The 22,728-nt window shown below is 39.4% G+C and overlaps 1 protein-coding gene across 2 annotated transcripts in view; it reads left to right on the top strand.

Moving 5' to 3' along the window:
• LOC148004814 (uncharacterized) overlaps positions 1-22,728 on the top strand; it is a 129,133-nt gene that overhangs the window by 81,477 nt on the left and 24,928 nt on the right. For both annotated transcript variants that reach the window (XM_087559809.1, XM_087559811.1), the window contains exon 3: positions 18,180-18,284. In XM_087559809.1, the coding sequence (XP_087415935.1) occupies positions 18,180-18,284 (105 nt within the window). The remainder of the gene's footprint in view (positions 1-18,179; positions 18,285-22,728) is intronic.

Here is a 22,728-nt window from a genome sequence, read left to right as displayed (position 1 = left end):
TCCAGTCACAGGTCAATAGTTCTGATTTAAAGAGTTTCTGAGTTAGAGGAAACTGAACAAAGAGAACAAGTGGTCAAAGTCGTACCAAATTCATCCAGCTCATTCATTACTTCATTGGTTGAGTATCTGAAAACCTTCCTTGGATACAAGAGAGTTTTCTCTTTAGGAAATTTGGCTTCACAATGGCAGAGCCTAATATAGAAGCTGCCAAGCAGCGACCCAACCTTGTTTACATTCTTCTTGGCAGCTAACGAAGAGGCTGCTGTGCACTCCCGTCATTATCTGAACCAAAAATAACGCACGAAAATGATTAATTTAGTCTAAAAATAGGCAGGCTCTATGCTGTGTCAGCTATGGTAATCAGACTCCAAACTGATGAAGCTACAGCATTAGAAGGGAACCTGGAAATGAATGTGAGGGACAATTGGGAGCCTGTAGGGACAAGTAACTCCTCATGTGCCTGCTTTCCACTTTCCTCTGGCTTCTCTTCCCACTGTATTCCCATTCCTCTTTTCATTCTTCATTTTTTTTGTCCATTTCTTTCTTGTAATCTATTATGTCTTCCTTTGTCCTTTCTCCGTCTGAGTACATTCTTGATGGTAATTTCATTAATCCCATTATACTCACCTCTTCCAAGCTGCAATGAACCCACCCTTCTATTAATCCAAACCGTGGGACCTCTGATGACTCGTGACACAGGATATAATGTTAGACTATGGTTAATGACTGCTCATGATTAACCATCATAATCTTTTGAATAGAATTTCTTTTATTTCTAATTAGTTGTTCCTTTTCATTATTGCTGTTAGCACATAAGGTGAACCTAAAATTAGATTGATAAGCTGAAACAAAGTTTAAATTTCACTTTAAAATTGTATATTTTAGTATGGTATTATGTTGGTATACAGAATTATATATGTACATATATATATATATTCTATCAACTATTCTTCTTACAAAAATAGCAAAATCATAGCAAATTCTATGATTTTACCAAATAGAATAAAGGCCATGTTCCTCAGCATATCCAGCTAGTTCTTACTTTCTAGCTTTGATTCGTCTTCCCATTCTGGGTTCTCAGCCTCCTGTTGGTTGGTGTTCTTCTCCTCATGTGGGTCACCACCTGTGGCAGTTGCATACTGCACATGGGGTAAGGGCTTGGTTAACACACGGATGTTTGCAACCCACATTCCCAGTATGAAGAGTTTACTATTGGAGACAAGCATAAGTATTACTTATCATGGTTTCTAACCTGAAAGTTGGGATATGTGATTGGCATAATTATGGGATATATCATTTATATTTATAGAGTAGGAGTCATTGAAGCTTGACTTTCTTCTTGCTTACTATGGTCCCATTCAGTCATTCAGGAATGAAATGGTCCATACAATGGGAGATGCTGATGAAGTCTCCTGGGAGCAAAGAGGAGTCCCAAGTCTTGATTTATGAGAAATACTTAGAGGACATGCCTTCTCTACATGGTTTGTGAGTCAAACTAGTAAAAGCAATGGAAAACCCAGCTGTGTTGGTAGACCTGATAATTGATATGCTTACCTTCGCCCTCACTTGGTCCACTTCATATGCAACATATGTGACAACTTCATATGCATCCATTATCCATTATCTTATGAGACAGTCTCTCTGCCTACAAATTGCTCCCACCTTTCAATAAGTTTCTATGATTGTATTTCCTTTACCAAACCACCTCTTAACTCAACTGTGGGTGATGGCTTTTTCTAGGCCCTTTGGACACAGTAGTTCTCAAAATTTTGTGCCTTTCTTTATTCTTGTTTTTGAAGGAGAGGGACATACAATCCTTTTCCTTAGGCACTTGGCAAATGACAACAAATATTACTTGGTCCCATGCTATAAAGGCAAGTGTATTCTGTTTCTCCTTAGTAGTAGACATTCTTCACATTTGTTCCTAACTGATAATCAATAAAGTAGTTTCAGCAGTACATCAACTTTACTGAACAGGTCAGTAATTCACACCTGGGGACAATTTCACTTCAGGTGACACAGAAACACTCCACATTCCTGCTCTGTCGCATACTGCCTCTTTCTTGCCAGAATCGGGGCCCAAGCTACAAGGCTGCCTTATCTCAGCTCAGCAATTATTGGTTCTTTAATGTCAAGTTTCAGCATCTTTTTCTTTGAGATTTTTGAAATTATTATTTTTAAGTGTGTACATGTGCATGTATGTGTGTCTAGATGTCTGTTTGTCTGCAAATGGGTATGGATTTAGGAGTACAGTGCCCAGGATGTCCAGAGGAGTGTACTGAATCCCCTGAAGCTAGAGTTATAGACAAGTGGAACTTCTTGATATGGGTGCTCCAAACAGAATTAAGGTACTCTGAGAGAACAATTTGTTGTTTCAGAGATGGCCCCTTAACCATTGAGCCCTCTTTTCAGGCTCCCTAGCCTCTTGTTTATAACTTGACAAAACTGATATTGAAGACTAAGTTGGTGAGGCCAGGTCAGGCATGATGTTCATTAAAACATCATGTGCAGGGTTGGTTCTAAGCGTGCATATTAGCACCAAGTCACTTACTCTTTACCATACTTCTGTAAGTTAGGAACTACTCACTATGCCCATTTTTGAAACTAGACAACTGAACCCCAGAGATGTTAAATAACTTCCAAGGCTTCACAACTAATGCGGTTTGATAACTTTGATTTCAGTGGTTCAGCCAAATCACTAGACAGAATATATGGGTTTTCCAGCACACAATTCTTTCTCATCGACACCTCCAGTTTACTCCTCTGCTTGCTGACCTGGATGCCTATGTGTTACCATGAGGCTAGTCCGCCCACATTTCAGCTTTGTCCACCTTTCTTTTGGCTTCTAATGAACAGGTTGATTCCACTATATCATTGTATCAGTGAGACTCATCATGATTAGCTGTAGCAACTCAAAGGGCAAGCAAAGAAAAGTAATTAGCTGTGATTCTCTCATAGGCTCCATGCTTTTTTGTGGGTGCTAGTAGAGATGGCTTAATTTCCTGGTTGAGGCTACTTTAAGAGAGTACTACATACTAGATAGTTTAGAATTTTATTATCTTACAGTTCAGAGACCTGGGGAGTCAAAGCCAAGCATTCCTGTGTGTGAAGCTTCTGTCGCACTCTCAGAAGATTTCGTCTTTGAATCTTCCTAGGATTGGGGAGAAGGTGGGAAATCATTGCCAATCCTTTTCCTGACTCCATCTATGCTTCTGTCATCCAATGACAATCTCTTTTTTAGTGTCTCTGTAACTTCACATGGTATTTTATATGTGTGTATATGTGTGCCACTTTCGTATTCAGAAGCTGTTATATCAGACTACAGTCTTCTAGTTTGACCTCATCTTACCAGTGATGCTCTCTCCAAAGAAGGTCCCACTCTAAAGTCCTGAAAGTGGCCTTCTCAAAGTGCACCAGCCTAACTTTTTAGGAGGAAGCATGAGGATACAGCTGGGTACATAACTCAGGGCATACTTCTTCCTGTTAGATAGTTCATGGAAGCTTGGCTCTGTCCGGGGCTCATTCAACTCTGGCCTCATTCTGCCTTCGTTAGAATCTCATCCTAGGCCAAATACTATGTACGCAGCTTCCTAATCTTCAAGGAAATGAGGTATCACATGTCCTTGTCAGAATCCCTGCTATTTCATACGTAAGTTGATACAAATAAATGAGCCCTTGAATAAATACCATCTGGCCCTGCTGAGTTGCTTGCTCAGTGGCCTTGTCTCTGCCTCCCATCAGGGGCATCCGTCTCTATTGATGTCACGATTACTGCAGTTTATGGATAGAGCACAGCTTGCTTTCCCCCATGGGTCCCTGCATTTTAGGCTTGTGAACCACCCCCAACAGATAGGTTTCAGACCTGTCCAAGTTGAGGGATGTTTCTCATTGTCCTAAAAGTAATATCTAAAAAAAATAGTGTATTTCGTCCCCTTTCATCAGGTGTGGGCTTCGAAGCAAAATAAGGGTATTATTTATTAGAACATTTCTATGTTAATTAAAAGAGAAAAAAATTCACCCAAAGATTAGACCACAGGTTCTTCTTGTCCCATAGAATTGATAGTTTGAAGCACTATGTGACATTCCTTTTAGTCTAATGAAAGTATATATTTACATTAATGGCAACATGGATACAATATTTGATTGCATTTTCTTCTTTGATATACATACACACACACACACACACACATATATATATATATATATATATATATATTTAAAATAGCAGTAAGGTAATTTTAGCAATTATGAGGTATTTTTATATTAGTTTTCTATAAATGAATTATTTAAAAAATCTCATTAAATTATTAAGATTTGGGGAATTCTATTACTTTAAATAACAACTCTTGATAATTAATTCTTTGTGAAAGCCCTTCTGTATGTGCTTCTTTCTTTCCTTCTGTCCTCCCTTGCTTCCTTCCTTCAATTCTTCCTTCCCTCTTTCCCCACTGTATTATTTTATTTCTCATTTGTGCCTTTTGTAAAAGGCATGCCTATTGCTCTGATTTTAATGTGTATGTCAATAATGCACATGTGGATACTTATTTATAATGCAAAAATATGAGCATGTAGGCTGTAATAAAAGTAAGATTAGGCCAGACTGTTCTAACAGCAGATGGACCAATGCCTTTATTTACAGAGTGACTTTTTAACTGTGAGTCTGAATTCCTTACAAAAATGAGAGACAGTCTCCCTTTTCTCCTTCCTTTCTCTCTCTGTTTTTCTTTTATCTCATTTTCTCCCCCCCCCCCAGTTTTTCTATTCTGTCTGAACCTCCATCTTCCATGTGAGATTATAGCAAAGAAAGACTTTGTCAGATGTAGGCTTCACTAGACTGTATGGAATGTTTTTTCTTCCCACACTCAAGAAACCAATAAACTACCTACTTCCAAGCATGCTGTTATGGTAGGACAAACTATAACAACTTTATGGTTAGCTTATAGTACTAATTTGGTTTCGAAAATTATTTATTCAATGTATCTAAGTTTCTTTTCCTCATTATAATTTTCTTTAATTTTCAGAATTTCAGGAGTGTTTTCAATAAAATATGGTCCCAACCAAACCCCCACTTTCTTCCTCCAACTTCTCTATATCTGTCATGTGGTCGTTTCACAACTTCAGGTCTTCAAATAACCTCTAGGGCCAACTAATGCTCCCCAGATGTGCCTGGGTCTGAGCTCATTGACTGAACAACAACAATAACAAGAGCAAACTACCAGTGGGTACACCCTAAAAACAAATGATTCTTCTTCACCCAGTGACTATCACCTCAGTAAGAGGTGTGGCCTGGAAATAATTGCTCAAGTTCATGCTGAGGTCTAGATTGGTTTGAAGCTCTATAGGTCCTGTGCCAATAACTACAATGGTCATCGTTCCATGCCACTCCTTTGCATCCTCTGGCTCTTACATTTTTCCTCCTCGTCCATGATAGTCCCATGAAAAGATATGTTACTTATTCATTGTCATATTGGGGAAATTTTACTTTGTAATTTGAATTTTTTCTCAGGAAAGTATTTTAAGAGTATAAACAGACACTTTAATATATTCTTGTTAGAGTATCTTGAGCTAGTACTGAGAAATTTAAATGACTTTAAAATGCATTTCATTACTTAATATTACTGAAGAACTGTTAGTCTGAGCTTCTGCCATCCCAGTCACCCTAGCAACAAGCGAGTTGCAATAATCCGAGGAGCATTCACAGCATTTCTCACCCTTCTTTCTATTTATTCCTTTCTTGTTTGCAACTTAGGGCCTCACGTAACTGTAAAGATTGGAGTTGTCTATGCTTTTCAGGTCACATCTTTCTGTAGCCCCTCATTCATGAATCATAAGCATTGGAAAAGATCAGTGCACTGCCTCAGTATGTGTTTCTATTGGGTGAAGCTTGGGGATGATATATCAGTCATCAAGATTCCTATTATACTGAGTATAGGTTGATATTAGGAAAGCATATAGGATCTGGGTGGTTTAAATAAGTAATCTGAGTCTATGTTATTAGTTTTAAGTATCTTCAAAATACAAACCAAACACTCTACCAAAAGGCCAGACCCATATCTTCAAGGCAACTATATTGTAAATATAAATTTATATTAAAGATGTCCTGGGGTGTTTACCAGAAGTCATACACCCGCGGATCCCGGCCCACAGAAGCTATCTGCTCCCAAACCCCGTGGGAGAGAGACCTCACCGCCTGGTCAGGTGGGCACTCCCGAGGCTGCAGAGCGGAAGAGACCACCAACACTGCCCACCCCTGCCCACATCCCTGGCCCAAGAGGAAACTGTATAAGGCCTCTGTGTTCCCGTAGGGGAGGGCCCAGGACGGCAGGACCCCTGCGCCTGAGACAACGCAAGAACCTGAAGGAAACAGACCGGATAAACAGTTCTCTGCACCCAAATCCCGTGGGAGGGAGAGCTAAACCTACAGAGAGACAGACACGCCTCGGAAACCAGAAGAGGCTGCACTCTGCGCACATCCAGGCGCCAGAGGTAAACACCAAATGCCATCTGGAACCCTAGTGCACGGAAGCTCCCGGAAAGGGCGGCGCACATCTTCCTGGTTGCTGCCACCGCAGAGAGCTCGTAGGCAGCACCCCGCAGCAACTTGAGCCTCAGGACCACAGGTAAGACCAACTTTTCTGCTGCAAGTGACCTGCCTGGTGAACTCAAGACACAGGCCCACAGGAAGAGCTGAAAACCTGTAGAGAGGAAAAACTACACGCCTGAAAGCAGAACACTCTGTCCCCATAACGGGCTGAAAGAAAACAGGAAAACAGGTCTACAGCACTCCTGACACACAGACTTATAGGACAGTCTAGCCAATGTCAGAAATAGCAGAACAAAGTAACACTAGAGATAATCTGATGGTGAGAGGCAAGCGCAGGAACCCAAGCAACAGAAACCAAGACTACACGACACCATCGGAGCCCAATTCTCCCATCAAAACAAACATGGAATATCCAAACACACCAGAAAAGCAAGATCTACTTTCAAAATCATATTTGATCATGATGCTGGAGGACTTCAAGAAAGACATGAGGAACTCCCTTAGAGAACAAATAGACGCCTACAGAGAGGAATCGCAAAAATGCCTGAAAGAATTCCAGGAAAACATAAATAAACAAGTAGAAACCCATAGAGAGGAGACACAAAAATCCCTGAAAGAATTCCAGGAAAACACAATCAAACAGTTGAAGGAATTAAAAATGGAATAGAAGCAATCAAGAAAGAACACATGGAAACAACCCTGGATATAGAAAATCAAAAGAAGAGACAGGGAGCTGTAGATACAAGCCTCACCAACAGAATACAAGAGATGGAAGAGAGAATCTCAGGAGCAGAAGATTCCATAGAAATCATTGACTCAACTGTCAAAGATAATATAAAGAAGAAAAAGCTACTGGTCCAAAACATACAGGAAATCCAGGACTCAATGAGAAGATCAAACCTAAGGATAATAGGTATAGAAGAGAGTGAAGACTCCCAGCTCAAAGGACCAGTAAATATCTTCAACAAAATCATAGACGAAAACTTCCCTAACCTAAAAAAAGAGATACCCGTAGGCATACAAGAAGGCTACAGAACTCCAAATAGATTGGACCAGAAAAGAAACACCTCCCGTCACATAATAGTCAAAACACCAAAAGCACAAAATAAAGAAAGAATATTAAAAGCAGTAAGGGAAAAAGGTCAAGTAACATATAAAGGCAAACCTATCAGAATCACACCAGACTTTTCGCCAGAAACTATGAAGGCCAGAAGATCCTGGACAGATGTCATACAGACCCTAAGAGAACACAAATGCCAGCCCAGGTTACTGTATCCTGCAAAACTCTCAATTAACATAGATGGAGAAACCAAGATATTCCATGACAAAACCAAATTTACACAATATCTTTCTACAAATCCAGCACTACAAAGGATAATAAAGGGTAAAGCCCAACATAAGGAGGCACGCTATACCCTAGAAGAAGCAAGAAACTAATCGTCTTGGCAACAAAACAAAGAGAAGAAAAGCACACAAACATAACCTCACATCCAAATATGAATATAACAGGAAGCAATAATCACTATACCTTAATATCTCTCAACATCAATGGCCTCAACTCCCCAATAAAAAGACACAGATTAACAAACTGGATACGCAACGAGGACCCTGCATTTTGCTGCCTACAGGAAACACACCTCAGAGACAAAGACAGACACTACCTCAGAGTGAAAGGCTGGAGAACACTTTCCAAGCAAATGGTCAGACGAAGCAAGCTGGAGTAGCCATTCTAATATCAAATAAAATCAATTTTCAATTAAAAGTCATCAAAAAAGATAAGGAAGGACACTTCATATTCATCAAAGGAAAAATCCACCAAGATGAACTCTCAATCCTAAATATCTATGCCCCAAATACAAGGGCACCTACATATGTAAAAGAAACCTTACTAAAGCTCAAAACACACATTGCACCTCACACAATAATAGTAGGACACTTCAACACCCCACTCTCATCAATGGACAGATCATGGAAACAGAAATTAAACAGAGACGTAGACAGATTAGAGAAGTCATGAGCCAAATGGACTTAACGGATAATTATAGAACATTCTATCCTAAAGCAAAAGGATATACCTTCTTCTCAGCTCCTCATGGTACTTTCTCCAAAATTGACCATATAATTCGTCAAAAAACTGGCCTCAACAGGTACAGAAAGATAGAAATAATCCCATGCGTGCTATCGGAACACCACGGCCTAAAGCTGGTCTTCAATAACAATAAGGGAAGAATGCCCACATATACGTGGAAATTGAACAATGCTCTACTCAATGATAAACTGGTCAAGGAAGAAATAAAGAAAGAAATTAAAAACTTTTTAGAATTTAATGAAAATGAAGGTACAACATGCCCAAACTTATGGTATAAATGAAAGCTGTGCTAAGAGGAAAACTCATAGCGCTGAGTGCCTGCAGAATGAAACAGGAAAGAGCATATGTCAGCAGCTTGACAGCACACCTAAAAGCTCTAGAACAAAAAGAAGCAAATACACCCAGCAGGAGTAGAAGGCAGGAAATAATCAAACTCAGAGCTGAAACCAACCAAGTAGAAACAAAAAAGACCATAGAAAGAATTAACAGAACCAAAAGTTGGTTCTTTGAGAAAATCAACAAGATAGATAAACCCTTAGCCAGACTAATGAGAGGACCCAGAGAGTGTGCCCAAATTAACACAATCAGAAATGAAAAGGGAGACATAATTACAGATTCAGAGGGAATTAAAAAAATCATCAGATCTTACTATAAAAGCCTATATTCAACAAAACTTGAAAATCTGCAGGAAATGGACAATTTCATGGACAAATACCAGGTACCGAAGTTAAATCAGGAACAGATAAACCAGTTAAACAACACCATAACTCCTAAGGCAATAGAAGCAGTCATCAAAGGTCTCCCAACCAAAAAGAGCCCAGGTCCAGATGGGTTTAGTGCAGAATTCTATCAAACCTTCATAGAAGACCTCATACCAATATTATCCAAAGTATTCCACAAAATTGAAACAGATGGATCACTCCCGAATTCCTTCTATGAAGCCACAATTACTCTTATACCTAAACCACACAAAGACCCAACAAAGAAAGAGAACTTCAGACCAATTTCCCTTATGAATATCGACGCAAAAATACTCAATAAAATTCTGGCAAACCGAATCCAAGAGCACATCAAAACAATCATCCACCATGATCAAGTAGGCTTCATCCCAGGCATGCGGGGATGGTTTAATATACGGAAAACCATCAACGTGATCCATTATATAAACAAACTGAAAGAACAAAATCACATGACCATTTCATTAGATGCTGAGAAAGCATTTGACAAAATTCAACACCCCTTCATGATAAAAGTCCTGGAAAGAATAGGAATTCAAGGCCCATACCTAAACATAGTAAAAGCCATAGCAGCAAACCAGTTGCTAACATTAAACTAAATGTAGAGAAACTTGAAGCAATCCCACTAAAATCAGGGACTAGACAAGGCTGCCCACTCTCTCCCTACTTATTCAATATAGTTCTTGAAGTTCTAGCCAGAGCAATCAGACAACAAAAGGAGGTCAAGGGGATACAGATCGGAAAAGAAGTCAAAATATCACTATTTGCAGATGATATGATAGTTTATTTAAGTGATCCCAAAAGTTCCACCAGAGAACTACTAAAGCTGATAAACAACTTCAGCAAAGTGGCTGGGTATGAAATTACCTCAAATAAATCAGTAGCCTTCCTCTACACAAAAGAGAAACAAGCCGAGAAAGAAATTAGGGAAACGACACCCTTCATAATAGACCCAAATAATATAAAGTACCTCGGTGTGACTTTAACCAAGCAAGTAAAAGATCTGTACAATAAGAACTTCAAGACACTGAGGAAAGAAATTGAAGAAGACCTCAGAAGATGGAAAGATCTCCCATGCTCATGGATTGGCAGGATTAATATAGTAAAAATGGCCATTTTACCAAAAGCGATCTACAGATTCAATGCAATCCCCACCAAAATACCGATCCCATTCTTCAAAGAGTTAGACAGAACAATTTGCAAATTCATCTGGAATAACAAAAAACCCAGGATACCTAAAACTATCCTCAACAACAAAAGGACTTCAGGGGGAATCACTATCCCTGGACTCAAGCAGTATTACAGAGCAATAGTGATAAAAACTGCATGGTATTGGTACAGAGACAGAGAGATAGACCAATGGAATAGAATTGAAGACCCAGAAATGAACCCACACACCTATGGTCACTTGATTTTTGACAAAGGAGCCAAAACCATCCAATGGAAAAAAGATAGCATTTTCAGCAAATGGTGCTGGTTCAATTGGAGGTCAACATATAGAAAAATGAAGATCGATACATGCTTATCACCCTGTACAAAGCTTAAGTCCAAGTGGATCAAGGACCTCCAAATCAAACCAGACACACTCAAACTAATAGAAGAAAAACTAGGGAAGCATCTGGAACACATGGGCACTGGAAAAAATTTCCTGAACAAAACACCAATGGCTTATGCTCTAAGATCAAGAATCGACAAACGGGATCTCATAAAACTGCAAAGCTTCTGTAAGGCAAAGGACACTGTGGTTAGGACAAAACAGCAACCAAGAGATTGGGAAAAGATCTTTACCAATACAACAGATAGAGGCCTTATATCCAAAATATACAAAGAACTCAAGAAGTTAGACCGCAGGGAGACAAATAACCCTATTAAAAAATGGGGTTCACAGCTAAACAAAGAATTCACAGCTGAGGAATGCCGAATGGCTGAGAAACACCTAAAGAAATGTTCAACATCTTTAGTCATAAGGGAAATGCAAATCAAAACAACCCTGAGATTTCACCTCATACCAGTGAGAATGGCTAAGATCAAAAACTCAGGTGACAGCAGATGCTGGCGAGGATGCGGAGAAAGAGGAACACTCCTCCATTGTTGGTGGGATTGCAAACTGGTACAACCATTTTGGAAATTAGCCTGGAGGTTCCTCAGAAAATTGGACATTGAACTGCCTGAGGATCCAGCTATACCTCTCTTGGGCATATACCCAAAAGATGCCCCAACATATAAAAAAGACACGTGCTCCACTATGTTCATCGCAGCCTTATTTATAATAGCCAGAAGCTGGAAAGAACCCAGATGCCCTTCAACAGAGGAATGGATACAGAAAATGTGGTACATCTACACAATGGAATATTACTCAGCTATCAAAAACAACGGCTTTATGAAATTCGTAGCCAAATGGTTGGAACTGGAAAATATCATCCTGAGTGAGCTAACCCAATCACAGAAAAACATACATGGTATGCACTCACTGATAAGTGGCTATTAGCCCAAATGCTTGAATTACCCTAGATACCTAGAAGAAATGAAACTCAAGATGGATGATCAAAATGTGAATGCTTCACTCCTTCTCTAAAAGTGGAACAAGAATACCCTTGGCAGGGAAGAGAGAGGCAAAGATTAAAACAGAGACTGTAGGAACACCCATTCAGAGCCTGCCCCACATGTGGCCCATACATATACAGCTACCCACATAGACAAGATGGATGAAGCAAAGAAGTGCAGACCGACAGGAGCTGGATGTAGATCGCTCCTGAGAGACACAGCCAGAATACAGCAAATACAGAGGCGAATGCCAGCAGCAAACCACTGAACTGAGAATAGGACCCCCGTTGAAGGAATCAGAGAAAGAACTGGAAGAGCTTGAAGGGGCTTGAGACCCCATATGAACAACAATCCCAAGCAACCAGAGCTTCCACGGACTAAGCCACTACCTAAAGACTATACATGGACTGACCCTGAACTCTGACCTCATGGGTAGCAATGAATATCCTAGTAAGAGCACCAGTGGAAGGGGAAGCCCTTGGTACTGCTAAGACTGAACCCCCAGTGAACTAAACTGTTGGGGGGAGGGCGGCAATGGGGGGAGGTTGGGGAGGGGAACACCCATAAGTAAGGGGAGGGGGGAGGGGGATGTTTGCCCGGAAACCAAAGAATTATTATTAAGTATTAAATAAATTTAAAAAAGAGTTAAAAAAAATAAAAATTAAAAAAAAACAGAACCCACACAATCGACAATTGTATAAATGGGTCTGATAAGAAAAATTTAAGATAAATTAAAAATAATTTTAAATTAAAAATTTTAATTAAAGATAATGAAAAATTTTAAAATTAAAAAAAAAGATGTCCTGGGAATTAAAGGCATGAAAAAATATAGGGAAATATTAGCTATATGACTATATTGGTGGTCTGAAGGAATTTATATAAAGGAACCACGTGGTCTATCACAGTTACCTTGCTCTGCCATTCTCACATCAAACAACTCTAGACAGCACCATATGAGGGAGGATGGCTGTGAGAAAACTTCAGGGAAACTGGGATTTTAATTTTATCAATAATGAGAGTGTACTTTTCGCTGTATTTTTGACTCCTTAGAAATTTAATCACCATTCTTATCTTGAAGGTAAATAAAACTGGGCAGAAGGTTGGGTTTGTTGCATAGGGCACAGTTTGTTGATTTTTTTGTCATTACTGTTACCTAAGAAAAGATTGTGTAAAGTGCTTTTCTGCATTCTTTGAGGAGAAGACTTTGAGGCAAAAATCTTACAGGGTAAATATAAAATGTGTTGCTGCTGGTTTTGAAGCAAAGATGTTCAGACAGCTCCACAGTTTCTTTCTTCTCCTTTCTCTTTGCTTCGTATTCCTGAGGCTGTCTGTGTCACACCTGCAGGTGGATAGCAGGCTGACCTAGGCCCTGATCCCGGCATCTAATCATTCTTTCCTTGCCTCAAGCACTGTGCCCGGGACAGCTGTTCAGTATATCTATTGATCAAATCAGTGGATGGAGAACCATGGATGATGCCATGATAGTTTGGTGTCTTAGTGTTGTACTGCTCTGAAGAGAAATGACCAAAGCAATTCTTGTAAGGGAAAGCATTGGGACTTATTTACAGTTTCAGATATTTAGTTCCTTTTCTTCATAGGAACATAGTGACATGCAGGCAGATATGGTAGTGGAGAAGTGGCTGAGAGATCTATAACAGGATCCATAAGCAGTGGGAGGGAAATTGTGACTGGACCTGGATTGGGCCCGTGAAACCTCAAAGCCCAGCCCACAGTGGTAAACTTTCTCTAACAAGACCACACCTACTCCAACAAGGACACACTTCCTAATCCCTGCCAAGTAGTGCCACTTTCTAGTGACTCAGTATTCAAGCATAGGAGGCTATGGGGCCATTTTTCTCCAAACAATACTTGGGCTTGTTTCCACAACACAATATTTCCAGTGTCTTCCTGATTCAAGTTGGAGGTTAAAGGAAGGCTGGAATGCACTCTGTGATCTTCTGGTGCTTCCACAGCTCTAAGTTGAGCATTATTCAGTATTGGAAAGGTCTGGGCTCATTAAATTTGATAGATATAAAACAGGCTTTTCTTCCTTCAATTAATTGGCATTTTTTCTCAAATTCTTGCTCACAGGTTGATGAAACATAATTGGGACCCACACAGGGAGAAGTAATGGGTATGGTAATGGAAACACATTGAAGCCAATTTATCTTGACTTTTCCCCTTCTTATTACACAAATTGAAAAACTTAGAGAGTGTTTTTTTAACTGATATGTCAGTTCTTTGAAGTTAGAAACAATGGACATTTTTTGTCACATTGCCATGCACATTACTGAACATGATAAAGCCTATAGAATTGTCACTGTTGTTGATATCATTGATGTTGGCTCTCCCCACAGGGTAACTATACTTACCTAGTTTTTATTCTTCTCATCTAATCTGCTTGTTGTATTAGGTTTTCTTACATCTAGAAGTTTCTACTCTTCAGTTTTGATACAGCTGGCTAATTCCTCTTTTTCAGCCTTGTCTGTAAGCATTCCCTCTCCTGAGGAAGGTCACCCCTAGATACTGTACACAAAAGAACCGCCTTGGTTTCCTATGGCTACTCTGACAGGTAGTCAGTAATTGATATGCACCTGTACTTATTACACTCTCATAAAATCCCTTCCCACCCTGAAACGTGGTTTGAAACAGGTGAAGCATTTGTTCTGGAGGAGGCCAGTTTCTATCTCTGGAAGACACCAGCACATTGAAGGAAAGAATCTGAGTTTCTTGTTAACACCAATGAGACCTGGTAGCACCATATATTTGAGCTTAGAAAAAGATCCTCTCAATGAGCTTTCAGAAAAGGCTGCAGTTTGACTAAAACCTCAAAAGATCTTGAACTTAAGCCATTCAGCAGAGCCACTCATAATTGTCAACCCTTAGAAATGATGAGACAGGAGAAAAATTGCATGTTCTCCTTCATTATGTATATCTGAGCTTATAATGCATACATGTATATGTGTAAACAGATGTTCAGTATGGTATACAGTATTACATTTTAAAAAGAAATCAAGAAAGAGTAATATCAAGAGATGAGAAGCAATGAAATGAATGCAAAAGAACAAGAGTTCTCATAAAGGACATAATGCTATTTTTCTAGTTTCGGCTGACATAGTATTTTTTTTTTGTTGTTGTTGTTAGTGTTCAATGAGTGAATAAAAACGTGACAGTGAAATATTAAACCAGAAACCAAGCTCCATGGCTTTAGAATGACCTTTCTAACTGTGTGGAAATTCACCAAGGTGCTTAGAGTTTGGGACCAGGCTACCCAAAGTGGTTTTTGTAAGCTCATTATAATAAAGTCATTTTTCTAATAAAGTAAATGTGTAGACAAAAAAGAAGTGATGAAAATATATGAATTTGTTATTTTAAGCTAGGATGATTCATTTCACAACAATAGATAATTAGAATTTTCAGATTTTTATGGAATCACTTTCATTATCTGTCTTATTGACTGAGTGAGTGGAAACATAGAATTGTAAACCAATAATTTAGCATGCATTCTATAGGCCCAAGAACATTTAACTGGGCATAGATCAGTGAGTTTCAAATGGAAGCTCCTCACTTATCAGTATTAATACTACTGAGTATATAACGCATATCAATTATTGAGCTCTACTTCAAACTTACTAATTATAACTGAATAGGAGGCCCAAGATCTCCAGATGATTTTACTGCATATAAACATTCCAGTACTAATATGGTAGCATTATGGAAAAAGTGAGGATTAAAAGTAGAGAATGATGAAAATTAGGCTTCCACAGAGTCTAACATGTAGATATTATTTAGTTGAAATCCTCTAAGGTGTATTCAAAAGCAATAGACCTATAAAAGCAAATGGAGGTATATGTAATATATTATAATTGTAATAATATATTATATAATAGTATATAATATTATAATATATTTATATAACATTACAAAGTCCTTATAGCATATACCATGTTATAACATATAACACACACATGTATATGTGTGTGTAAAACAACTGCTACTATATGACGCTGTACACCAAAGCTTATGGACTAAATCAACTAAGAATGGAAGAATTAAAAATCCAAAGTATCTAGTCAGAGCCTGTTATGTAAGAGTAACAATTGAATAATACGCATCAGAAGATTTTTGGCCCCCAACAAAAGATCACCTCATCCATGTAAGGAAAAAAAAACACTATACAGCTGCTCAAATCAGAACGTGACAGAAAAACCTGGCAAAAGAATTTTAAAGGATGTGGTTAACGTGAACGAATTAAATAAGCTTGCTTGTTTGGGACTGAGGAGATAGCTCAGTGGTTAAGATATTTGTCAAGCAGGTTTGAGAAGCTGAATGCTAATACTCTGAATCCATGTGGATTTTGTGTGTGTGTGTGTGTGTGTGTGTGTGTGTGTGTGTGTGTGTGTATGCATGCATGTGTGTTTTATAAAGACTTTGTTCCCAGTACAGCAGACAGTCTTCCTAGAAGAGTTGACAAACATGTAGGTGTATTTCCAAGAAGAGGAAGTAAGAGGAGAGGCAGAAGGCACTCTGAGAGGGAAAGCACATGATAGGGGCCATGGTGTGTGCACCACAGGGTCATTATCTGTGGGCATTAGCAAGTGATGAAGCTGAAAATGTGGCTTGGAATGAAACTGCTACAAGCTGGGCAAAGGACCTGGTGGGTGAACAGAAAGATGAACACTGAATTCTAACATTCTGAGGCCAGATGGTATGATGGCAGGCATCTCTGAAGTGGCAGGGGAGTACCTGTAATGGGACTCCATCCAGGTGAAAGGGAGGAAAGGTAGCTGTCCCCTTGGCTCTGGAGCCTTTGTCTGCTTAGATGACAGGATCCTCCAGTCCTTCATGCAGGTACCACTGGCAGATAAAATCACAAAAGGCCACTTGTTTCAGGGAGTGAGATAGACAAAGAAACTCCTTTCTGTGTACCCAGAAGGCAAATCTTATTTCAAAAATGAAGGCTGTTTTTGCCCTCTTGTCAGGTACTCCTTCCCCAGTGGGAAGCCCCTGGTGCTCCTGATCTTCGAGTCTTTTTTTTATTAGAGGAGAATCAAGCACATTTGATGTAGCTTGCCCTGTGGATTGGAATGGGTGAACTTCTCATAGTCTGATTTATGTGGCTTGAATTTCTATGAAGGCAGTCATATAGTCACAGGGCTGTATCCAGAGCAAGATTTAACAAGCTACTCACTGTATTCACAGACTGAGGTACTTGGGATGGCTTAAAGCTGGTCCATTCCACAAGAGTTAGTCGTTTACACCTAAGTCTGTGTGGTTATGTTTCTAAGGAGATAGCTTGTTTTTCTTTGGTCACTCCTTATTTCTTGGAGTGTTTTATGTTCTGGGAGTAAAACCACACACTTTCCCTAAATGGTTGTTAGGAGAATAATAGACTGGCTGACAATCAATGAGTGCTGGAACAAATGAATGCTATACTAAAAAGAATTTGAATCATGGAACAAGGCAAATTAGGGTTTACATCTCGGCTTCAGTTGCCCATGCAAGTGGTATATGTCAGTCACATTGGCTAAGCCTTATTGCATTTGGAATGTGTGTATTTCTTCATCTGTAACATAGTCTTGTTATTTTGTTTGGAAAGTTTTCTATGAAGAACCAAATACCCCTGAAATATGCATGCATTTAGCCAGATATATGAGCATTTAGTTGTGTTCTAGTTTTGTTTCTTTTGTTGTGACAAAACACTCATTGACGCAACTTAGGAAGTCATAGTGCATCATCAAAGGAACCCAGAGAATGTGTTTAAGTCAGGATCATTGGGGCAGTAGCAGACATAAAGGCCATGGAGCAGTGCTACTATTCTTACTGGTTTGCTCCAAGACTCATGTTTAACTTTTACTGTAAGCTAGGGCCAACTGCTTAGGACTGATATTGTCCATACTGGACTGGACTCTTCCTTATCAATAAAAAAAATCAAGAAAATCCCATGTAAACATGCCTACAGGCCAATCTGAGTGCAACATTCCTCAAGATGAGGTTCCTTCCTTCCAAGTGACTCTAGTTAGTGTTAAATTGACAATATCATCTAGTTTATGTAATGCCTCCAGAATGATGAACTCTTTATGGATATATTAAAACTATGGCTGAAACTACATGTGGAGACCTTTCAAACCCAGTGTTTTGATCCTACCCTCTGCTGTTTAATCACACTGTCAGGTCAGAACCCTGATACCAGAAAATCATATACTTCCCAAAGTGACTGGGATACGTAGAGACTCAGCATTGTTCTTCTCATTGGCAACTATAGATGGTGCTTGGAGAATCCAGGATGTGTGGAAGACTTATTTCTGGGGCTTCCGGGAAGCATCAGTGCCTGGACATCACTCCAGAGTCCACATTCATTACTCTGCAGGTGAGTCCCAGTATCAGAACTATTGCAACACTCCCAAATGATGCTGTCATGTAGCCTGGATGGAAAAGGAACATTCTTCTGATCCACTCACCCCTTTATCTACAAACTCATTCTATCCATTAATTAGGAAGTCTATTCATAGACCAATAGTAAGTTACTCTTCCTTTAAACTCTTCCCCAGTTACTTTGTATTTCACTCCTTCACATACATTATGATTAGACTTTTAGAATCTGATTCCTGCTAGAATTATGAGCTACTTGAAAAGCAAGATGAAATTTCTATATCTCTAGGCATTGTCACAGTATCTGGGTAAACAAGTAAGGATTATTGTTTATAGGTCACGTGAATTCATGCATGGAGTTCTCAGATTTTTTTTATCACAATTGATATTTTATTGTTTTTTTTATTAACTTGAGTATTTCTTATATACATTTCGAGTGTTATTCCCTTTCCCGGTTTCCGGGCAAATATCCCCCTCCCCCCTCCCCTTCCTTATGGGTGTTCCCCTCCCCACCCTCCCCCCATTGCCGCCCTCCCCACAACAGCACTGGGGGTTCAGTCTTAGCAGGACCCAGGGCTTCCCCTTCCACTGGTGCTCTTACTAGGATATTCATTGCTACCTATGAGGTCAGAGTCCAGGGTCAGTCCATGTATAGTCTTTAGGTAGTGGCTTAGCCCCTGGAAGCTCTGGTTGCTTGGCATTGCTGTACATATGGGGTCTCGAGCCCCTTCAAGCTCTTCCAGTTCTTTCTCTGATTCCTTCAATGGGGGTCCTATTCTCAGTTCAGTGGTTTGCTGCTGGCATTCACCTCTGTATTTGCTGTATTCTGGCTGTGTCTCTCAGGAGCGATCTACATCCGGCTCCTGTCGGTCTGCACTTCTTTGCTTCATCCATCTTGTCTAATTGGGTGGCTGTATATGTATGGGCCACATGTGGGGCAGGCTCCGAATGGGTGTTCCTTCAGTCTCTGTTTTAATCTTTGCCTCTCTCTTCCCTGCCAAGGGTATTCTTGTTCCCCTTTTAAAGAAGGAGTGAAGCATTCACATTTTGATCATCCTTCTTGAGTTTCATTTGTTCTAGGCATCTAGGGTAATTCAAGCATTTGGGCTAATAGCCACTTATCAGTGAGTGCATACCATGTATGTCTTTCTGTGATTGGGTTAGCTCACTCAGGATGATATTTTCCAGTTCCAACCATTTGCCTACGAATTTCATAAAGTCATTGTTTTTGATAGCTGAGTAATATTCCATTGTGTAGATGTACCCCATTTTCTGTATAGATTCCTCTGTTGAAGGGCATCTGGGTTCTTTCCAGCTTCTGGCTATTATAAATAAGGCTGCGATGAACATAGTGGAGCACGTGTCTTTTTTATATGTTGGGGTATCTTTTGGGTATATGCCCAAGAGAGGTATAGCTGGATCCTCAGGCAGTTCAATGTCCAATTTTTCAATCCAGACTGATTTCCAGAATGGTTGTACCAGTCTGCAACCCCACCAACAATGGAGGAGTGTTCCTCTTTCTCCGCATCCTCGCCAGCATTTGCTGTCACCTGAGTTTTTGATCTTAGCCATTCTCACTGGTGTGAGGTGAAATCTCAGGGTTGTTTTGATTTGCATTTCCCTTATGACTAAAGATGTTTAGGTGTTTCTCAGTCATTCGGCATTCCTCAGCTGTGAATTGTTTGTTTAGCTCTGAACCCCATTTTTTAATAGGGTTATTTGTCTCCCTGCGGTATAACTTCTTGAGTTCTTTGTATATTTTGGATATAAGGCCTCTATCTGTTGTAGGATTGGTAAAGATATTTTCCCAATCTGTTGGTTGCCATTTTTCCTAACCACAGTGTCCTTTGCCTTACAGAAGCTTTGCAGTTTTAGGAGATCCCATTTGTCGATTCTTGATCTTAGAGCATAAGCCATTGGTGTTTTGTTCAGGAAATTTTTTCCAGTGCCCATGTGTTCCAGATGCTTCCCTAGTTTTTCTTCTATTAGTTTGAGTGTATCTGGTTTGATGTGGGGGCCCTTGATCCACTTGGACTTAAGCTTTGTACAGGGTGATAAGCATGGATCCATCTGCATTTTTCTACATGTTGACCTCCAGTTGAACCAGCACCATTTGCTGAAAATGCTATCTTTTTTCCATTGGATGGTTTTGGCTCCTTTGTCAAAAATCAAGTGACCATAGGTGTGTGGGTTCATTTCTGGGTCTTCAATTCTATTCCATTGGTCTATCTGTCTGTCTCTGTACCAATACCATGCAGTTTTTATCACTATTGCTCTGTAATACTGCTTGAGTTCAGGGATAGTGATTGCCCTGAAGTCCTTTTATTGTTGAGGATAGTTTTAGCTATCCTGGGTTTTTTGTTATTCCAGATGAATTTGCAAATTGTTCTGTCTAACTCTTTGAAGAATTGGATTGGTATTTAATGGGGATTGCATTGAATCTGTAGATTGCTTTTGGTAAAATGGCCATTTTTACTATATTAATCCTGCCAATCCATTAGCATGGGAGATCTTTTCATCTTCTTTCTTTCTTCAGTGTCTTGAATTTCTTATTGTACAAATCTTTTACTTGTTTGGTTAAAGTCACACCGAGGTACTTTATATTATTTGGGTCTATTATGAAGGGTGTCGTTTCCCTAATTTCTTTCTCGGCTTGTTTCTCTTTTGTGTAGAGGAAGACTACTGATTTATTTGAGGTAATTTCATACCCAGCCATTTTGCTGAAGTTGTTTATCAGCTTTAGTAGTTCTCTGGTGGAACTTTGGGATCACTTAAATATACTATCATATCATCTGCAAATAGTGATATTTTGACTTCTTTTCCGATCTGTATCCCCTTGACCTCCTTTTGTTGTCTGATTGCTCTGGCTAGAACTTCAAGAACTATATTGAATAAGTAGGGAGAGAGTGGGCAGCCTTGTCTAGTCCCTGATTTTAGTGGGATTGCTTCAAGTTTCTCTCCATTTAGTTTAATGTTAGCAACTGGTTTGCTGTATATGGCTTTTACTATGTTTAGGTATGGGCCTTGAATTCCTATTCTTTCCAGGACTTATATCATGAAGGGGTGTTGAATTTTGTCAAATGCTTTCTCAGCATCTAATGAAATGATCATGTGGTTTTGTTCTTTCAGTTTGTTTATATAATGGATCACGTTGATGGTTTTCTGTATATTAAACCATCCCTGCATGCCTGGGATGAAGCCTACTTGATCATGGTGGATGATTGTTTTGATGTGCTCTTGGATTCGGTTTGCCAGAATTTTATTGAGTATTTTTGCGTCGATATTCAAAAAAGAAATTGGTCTAAAGTTCTCTTTCTTTGTTGGGTCTTTGTGTGGTTTAGGTATAACAGTAATTGTGGCTTCATAGAAGGAATTCGGTAGTGCTCCATCTGTTTCAATTTTGTGGAATAGTTTGGATAATATTGGTATGAGGTCTTCTATGAAGGTCTGATAGAATTCTGCACTAAACCCATCTGGACCTGGGCTCTTTTTGGCTGCGAGACCTTTAATGACTGCTTCTATTTCCTTAGGAGTTATGGTGTTGTTTAACTGGTTTATCTGTTTCTGATTTAACTTCGGTACCTGGTATCTGTCTAGGCAATTGTCCATTTCCTGCAGATTTTCAAGTTTTGTTGAATATAGGCTTTTGTAGTGAGATCTGATGATTTTTTGAATTTCCTCTGAATCTGTAGTTATGTCTCCCTTTTCATTTCTGATTTTGTTAATTTGGATGCACTCTCTGTGTCCTCTCGTTAAGGCTAAGGGTTTATCTATCTTGTTGATTTTCTCAAAGAACCAACTTTTGGTTCTGTTGATTCTTTCTATGGTCCTTTTTGTTTCTACTTGGTTGAATTCAGCTCTGATTTTGATTATTTCCTGCCTTCTACTCCTGCTGGGTGTATTTGCTTCCTTTTGTTCTAGAGCTTTTAGGTGTGCTGTCAAGCTGCTGACATATGCTCTTTCCTGTTTCTTTCTGCAGGCACTCAGCGCTATGAGTTTTCCTCTTAGCACAGCTTTCATTTATCCCATAAGTTTGGGTATGTTGTACCTTCATTTTCATTAAATTCTAAAAAGTTTTTAATTTCTTTCTTTATTTCTTCCTTGACCAGTTTATCATTGAGTAAAGCATTGTTCAATTTCCACGTATATGTGGGCATTCTTCCCTTATTGTTATTGAAGACCAGCTTTAGGCCGTGGTGTTCCGATAGCACGCATGGGATTATTTCTATCTTTCTGTACCTGTTGAGGCCCGTTTTTTGACCAATTATATGGTCAATTTTGGAGAAAGTACCATGAGGAGCTGAGAAGAAGGTATATCCTTTTGCTTTAGTATAGAATGTTCTATAATTATCCGTTAAGTCCATTTGGCTCATGACTTCTCTAATCTGTCTACGTCTCTGTTTAATTTCTGTTTCCATGATCTGTCCATTGATGAGAGTGGG

Source organism: Rattus norvegicus, chromosome 7, assembly GCF_021556685.1.
Source record: "Rattus norvegicus strain SHRSP/BbbUtx chromosome 7, alternate assembly SHRSP_T2T, whole genome shotgun sequence".
Classification (NCBI taxonomy): Eukaryota; Metazoa; Chordata; class Mammalia; order Rodentia; family Muridae; genus Rattus; species Rattus norvegicus.
Note: the sequence above shows the minus strand (reverse complement) of the source record. Positions and strands in the feature narration are given on the sequence as shown.